Here is a 6054-nt window from a genome sequence, read left to right as displayed (position 1 = left end):
TTGTGTTTTCTTATTACTCCCTCGTGTAACTCACGTATTTGCTTTGATGCTAATTAATACAAAGATTTTTTTTTAAATCATGATTTTTATACCCATCTACAAAATATTTAGTCAAAATATTCTATAGGTCTCCTTTATCTTATGAATAACCGAAAATGCTTTTCTATTACCTATGAGTTACTAACAAGGAACAGTTTATAAAAATTATACTACTTAACACAACCATTTAAAAAAGCAGTAAAATAAGCCATAAGCAAAAAAACAGGGTAAATAGTAATTAAAAACAGCAGAAAATCTCTATGAGATATACAATTCCGTTTAAGTCTATGGTCTCACAGATCACCTAATTACAAATGCATAATAAAAGAGACCATCAAGTTGTGAACAGTTAAAAATGTTGCTAACCTTGTCTATAGTAGGTATACTAAGCGAAAGATAAAGAATATGTTTATTATGTTTATTATGGAACATAAGATACAGGTATCACTTATTTCACGTCATTGAATTTGAATCGGTAGACATCCCTACTCATCGGCAAAGAAGACAGAGGTTGTAGGCCGAGAGAAAAAGCCGGCGTAAAAAACTCTCGGTACTCTTTTTTTAACTATTAAGTTATAATGAGTACAGCTTAAGAAATAAAAAAAGTATGCTATTACCAGAAAGACAACCGTCGCTGGATTTAAGGTCGCAGTACTAATAAATTAATTTTTTTGTCGACAGATCTTAATATAAAAAATGAAAAATTGTTTTTTTTTGTGAATACATGAAATGACGCGCAACAAATATGAATTATATAGGTTCGCGTGGCCACACCGGTTACCACACAGATACTATCAACGGTCCTTGATGGGCTTTTGTAAATATGCCTAATATTAAATTGGACGTTTCAAATACATTGATACGATAGATTTTACCCTTTTCGTACACTTAAAATACTGATATCAAACGCATATTAAAAGCAATGTGCAAATAAAATTAACAGGAACTTAATTCTCATAACCGCTGAGGAGCTACAATGTCCTCTAAGAATTGGGCGAAACAACGCATCGCCTGTAGAATCGCAGCCAACAGTATTGAGAGCGAGAGGCTCACCAATTTCTGACTATCCGATTGGACGAGTTCGTTATTCCCCACAGGAACTAAACTAGACTCTACGCTTAAAATACTTGAGTTATCACAATCACTTATATTTGTACCTACCGTCCTTTCAGGTTTTTCGACATCACATGTCACGTTGATCACAATGAAATCATTGGGAATCACATTTATATTAGAACAACTGGGAATCTCATTCCATCTTACACTATCGTTTAGGCACTTGACTTTAAGAGAGTCATCGTTCTCACCCGAGGACATGCCACTGTCGTTATCGGGGCTCGACTCTTGCGAGAAATGGTTTTCCGAAATTTCGAAATTCGTTTCGTTAAAGCTGCCGTAAGATGGCGCTTTTACCGTGCCCGCGGGCACGGCTTCTTGTCAGGACACAGTACGGGGCAATATCCTCCTTATTGTAGGTGTATCCAGTAAACTTTCGTCGACTGACGCATTGTTCAACGAACAGGTGTCATCTATTAACATATTGGAACGGATTCCCTGAAAACAATATAACTGTTTTATTTATTTATCTCCTTATTTCCTATTTTTACAGTAACTTAATACTAATGCAATAGAAAACTAACGTAAAACATAATATGTATAAACAAAACAAGTAAAAACTTAAACCATTTTATAACTAGCCAGTGTGCAACTAAATATATCCGTCTCACAAGATATAGTGTTTAGGGTGCGCAAAACACACGTAAATGGTGCTTCTCTGAGTAAGTTCGTCCGCGCCTATCTTAAAAAAATATAACGTAGACCACTGGATGGACGGTTTTTTATATATTATAGTACAACAGATAAATTACTGTTTCAAAATTTTATTATCAGCGTGTAATAACTTCTACCTATATAATTACATTTTATTTGACTTCTACCTTAGCGGAAACTGTGACTCTCTTTGAAAGCCGGGAGTCCGGTTAGCGCTAAGAATCTGGGGGTAAGTCTGGTGTGGTGGTTGATATTAAATAATATGTGGTTGGGTTCGAAAATACTGCTGTGCACCAACAGACATTTTCTACGTAAGCAACAAACACCCTAGCGAGTGTTAGTTGCTCACACAGAAGAAAACCATTGTGAGGAAACCAACATTGCTTAGACCTAAAAATCAACATACCTAAGTTAGGTTCAGAAGCTTGATCACTTGCGTATAAAGACAAAAATGATCTCGAAACAGATATAGAAATCTAAGGCCAGGGTTGTAGCGCCACTGATTTCTTTAAGAATGTCAAATATATTTATTTATATTCAGTCAAATCTTACCTCCGAAAAATATGCATACTCCTTTTCAAATGACAAAATATATATACAGAAAATAGTTGTCATTGTGTATCCGCTAAGAGATGATAATATGTTACAAATGTACATTACACTAGAATCACCTGAAATTAATAAGGAAATAGTTAAATTAAAATAGATATGACAAAAAAGCTTAATATTAAACCTTTCCAATAAGAAAATATATGATATTTACCTTCTGGCAAAAATACAGATAAGGTCCCAAATATTGCCATAAGAACTAGAAACAGGAAGCTCAAATTGGCTAGGTATTGTCTCAATACTGTCAATCTTTTCTCATAAAATAAAGTTGATATATATGTTGTGAGTAAACTCTGTAAATGATAAATAGGTTGCCATATAAAAAAATATTGAAAGATATAATAAGGTTTTAACTATCATAAATATGGAAAAAATTAAGGAATAAATGAATAATGGCATAATGTATTTTCTTTTCTCTATGATACAAATTAAATATATCTATATGCAGGATCTTTGAGAAACATTTCATAGAGCAGTGACTAGGGCATCGAGCCCGGGTTTACCCGGACCGAAAAAACCCGGGTTTTCCCGGTTCTGAGGATTACAAAAAAACCCGGGTTTAATTTTTAAAACTCGGGTTTTTCGGGTTTTTTTTTAATACTTTTGTTTTTGTTATTTATTAAGTTTAAGCCACTTTGAATGCAATAATAAGTAAATGGAATAAAAAGACGCTTTGATAAATTATTATTGTACGTAAAAAGTAGCTTCGTTGCTACGTTCCTACCAATAAAACAAGCCTTGCAAGTTAAATTCGCGTTCCGCGCGTCCATCTCAAGACATGAATGAAGTGAAGTGTGGAGCAGTGGAGAGGGGAGGGTGTAGAGAAGCTCGTCGCTTTAAATGATTTAAAAACAGATATTGCATTTAGTGATGATGACTGGAGAAATAAAGATAAGATTCAATAAATATTGGATGGCGAGGCGCTTTGTCGACGCGATGCAACATTAATTATAGCTGATGTTTCCCTTACATTTGCATTGAAGAAAATGGATGAAATAAAGACACCACTAAGTAACAAAATGGCAACTGCATTGAGCAAACGATGCGCAAAAAAAATACTAACTCAAGCAGCAACACTACAGTACTTGGCAAATCCGGGTAAATATTTTGAGAACAATATGTGATATGAAAAATGAAGATAAAACTGTTTTTTATCGGCCTACAGGTGTTGAAATGCTAAACGAAATTGATAATCTGATTAAACGCACAACCAAAAAACAAAATATACCTCTTAAAAATTTGCCAGCGCCAGACCAAGGCCTGCGAGAAATTGACATTCAGTTGTCTACTTAGATAAATGAAGAGGAACTGAACAAACAGTTAAGTCAAGCTGTTGCTACTGATAATACTGCTCCTAAAACTGGATCAGCTTGTCCATCAGACGATTTGCTTACTACTGTGAGGGTGGAAATAGCACTCTTCGAGAATGGCGGTACGCGACAGCGAGAGCGTTCCTCTCTTTTTTAAGTGGTCAGATGGTCAGAGGGTATATCTTAACTATGTTGTTTATATAATGAGTAAAATGCATAACTACTTTTTACTTAATATTCTGAAGAAAAAATAAATCTTTTTCACTTTTTTAAACATTAAAACTGTTTTTGTAATTTGTAAAGTACTGTTTTATTTATTTAAATTCTTCCTCGTCCTATATATTTTGTATTCATTGTAGGAAATCGATATATAAACGCAGATTAGTGCATTTTAAAAAAAATCTATAAAAAGATCGAAATGCTCGAAAAAACCGGTCTACCCGGGTTTTGATTACTCTTAGACCCGAAAACCCGGGTTTTCAAAATTGAACCGAGTTTCGATGCCCTAGCAGTGACGTACTGCTATAAGAAAACATATTACATATTTAAAAAAATACATACCTGTACCCACATATAAAGAGACCCACATCCACATAAAAATATTGTAAGTGCTCTGAGAGTGGTTTCATCTTTCTGGAAACATGTTAAACTTCGTTAAAGCTATATAAAGGGTGGCTTAAGAGGCATATCAATATATGATTAGTCAACTAACATTTTATAAAAAACAAAAACAGTTTTAAGTGATAAATTGGTGTACTGTAATGTCACATTTGTATTGATTTGACTAATTGCCTCAATGCTGAAACATCTGTTTGTATCTTTAAATTCAACAGGAAATTGAAAATTCATTAAATCAACTAGAGCATGACTGTACTAACATAGTTTAATCTTTCTTTCATTATAATTTTAAGTGAAATATATATATTTTAATAAAACAGTTTTGTAAATTTTATGTAATTCTTACAACATTCACTTAGACAGCAAGCTACATAGAGCACTGACCCAGTTTCATAACTTGTGGTTTACTAAGATCTTTAAGACATTAACCTTAATGAATACTGGCCATTTGGATCATATTACCACATACTTCATGCCCTTATTACATTGTTTACATATATAACTATACTTTATTAGTTTTGACATCAAACCAAACAGTAGAGAACTATCTTGTTACTTAACAACCTGAAAACCTGCCTAAAAATAATGTTGGCTAAGATATTGATGAGTAATTTATTTTACTTTAATAAACTATATAATATTAGGATTACTATTCAATTACATTTTTTTATAAATCGTCATTCTTACCTGAAATAAGACAAGAAAAAGGTAACTGAGGAAGCCCAATGAGAGGAATGATGCAGAAGTAGAAGCTATTCTGTTTACATACAAGGTCACATTTGGATTAGGTGTTAGTGAGCCAAGGATATGAATGTACTGGTATCTGTCATACAGGATTTTGCCAGCTGAAAACATTTTATTAGTTTAAATTGTATATAAATATAATTGTAAGTAAAAAAACAATTGTAAAAAAAGGCATAAGTGTTTCTATTTACCCAATGCTCCACTGATAAAGTATAAACAGGAAAGACCAATTCCCAACGAATACACTTTTGCAACTTGCGAACTTAGTCTAAAAGAAAACAAAACTTTAGTCAAATGTGTTTTGGAAAGTGAAAGTACTCTAAGCAACAGAATTTCCATTATTTTAAATAGATTAATTTTTGATGATTTAGAATAAATAAATCTTTTCTATTTCAGAATTCTAAAAATACGACGAAAATAATTTAAGAATTTTAAAGAATACACATTTTTGTTTTACTTACGACAACACAAAAGTCGAAAAGAAGAATATTAAAGCACATTTGAAAACTAACATATCTACTCTTTTATTTCTCACACATTTGTTCTAAATTATTATAAGTTTCATTGTGTTACACAGAAAAACAAACATATCATGTAAGTATCATAATATTCGTATTTAAAAAAATATTTTTGCAATCTACATTCTACATCTACGGTCTCAAATCTCAATAATTTGTAGCCAGCCTTCACTGTTAATAAATTTTGACATTCTGTCTGCTGAGTGCTGACTTCTGGCAGGTGCCTATCGTATTCGATATTTCGAACCAAAAAAATAGAAAGTTCAACTATCTAGAAGTTTTAATCTGACAGTGTGTCGATGCTGCCAGCTGTCATAACAAATATGTAACAGCATTTAAATTTTCATTCTATCATTTATGTTTTACCCCGACTGCCATTGATATTTGATGAGCCATTTTAAAAATTATAAAAAAATGGAATCTTTTGATGTTAGAAATTAGAATAA

General features: G+C 32.5%; 1 protein-coding gene across 2 annotated transcripts; it reads right to left on the bottom strand.

The window, feature by feature from the left end:
- Nucleotides 1-1334: 1334 nt before the first annotated feature.
- LOC125063082 lies at nt 1335-5746 on the bottom strand. Of its 2 annotated transcripts, XM_047669330.1 has the most exons (7): nt 5552-5746; nt 5282-5358; nt 5034-5191; nt 4290-4361; nt 2573-2711; nt 2362-2480; nt 1335-1593 (listed from the first exon to the last, which is right to left on the bottom strand). In XM_047669330.1, the coding sequence occupies exons 1-7, from the start codon at nt 5602-5604 to the stop codon at nt 1477-1479; spliced, it is 735 nt and encodes a 244-aa protein (XP_047525286.1). In that variant the 5' UTR covers nt 5605-5746; the 3' UTR covers nt 1335-1476. The 2 variants fall into 2 exon arrangements, with proteins under 2 accessions (XP_047525286.1, XP_047525285.1); XM_047669329.1 differs by having other exon boundaries at nt 5282-5746.
- Between the last annotated feature and the right edge of the window lie 308 nt (nt 5747-6054).

The sequence above is a fragment of the Pieris napi genome, chromosome 2 (assembly GCF_905475465.1).
Source record: "Pieris napi chromosome 2, ilPieNapi1.2, whole genome shotgun sequence".
In the NCBI taxonomy this organism is placed as follows: Eukaryota; Metazoa; Arthropoda; class Insecta; order Lepidoptera; family Pieridae; genus Pieris; species Pieris napi.
This window is presented reverse-complemented; position numbering and strand designations above follow the sequence as displayed.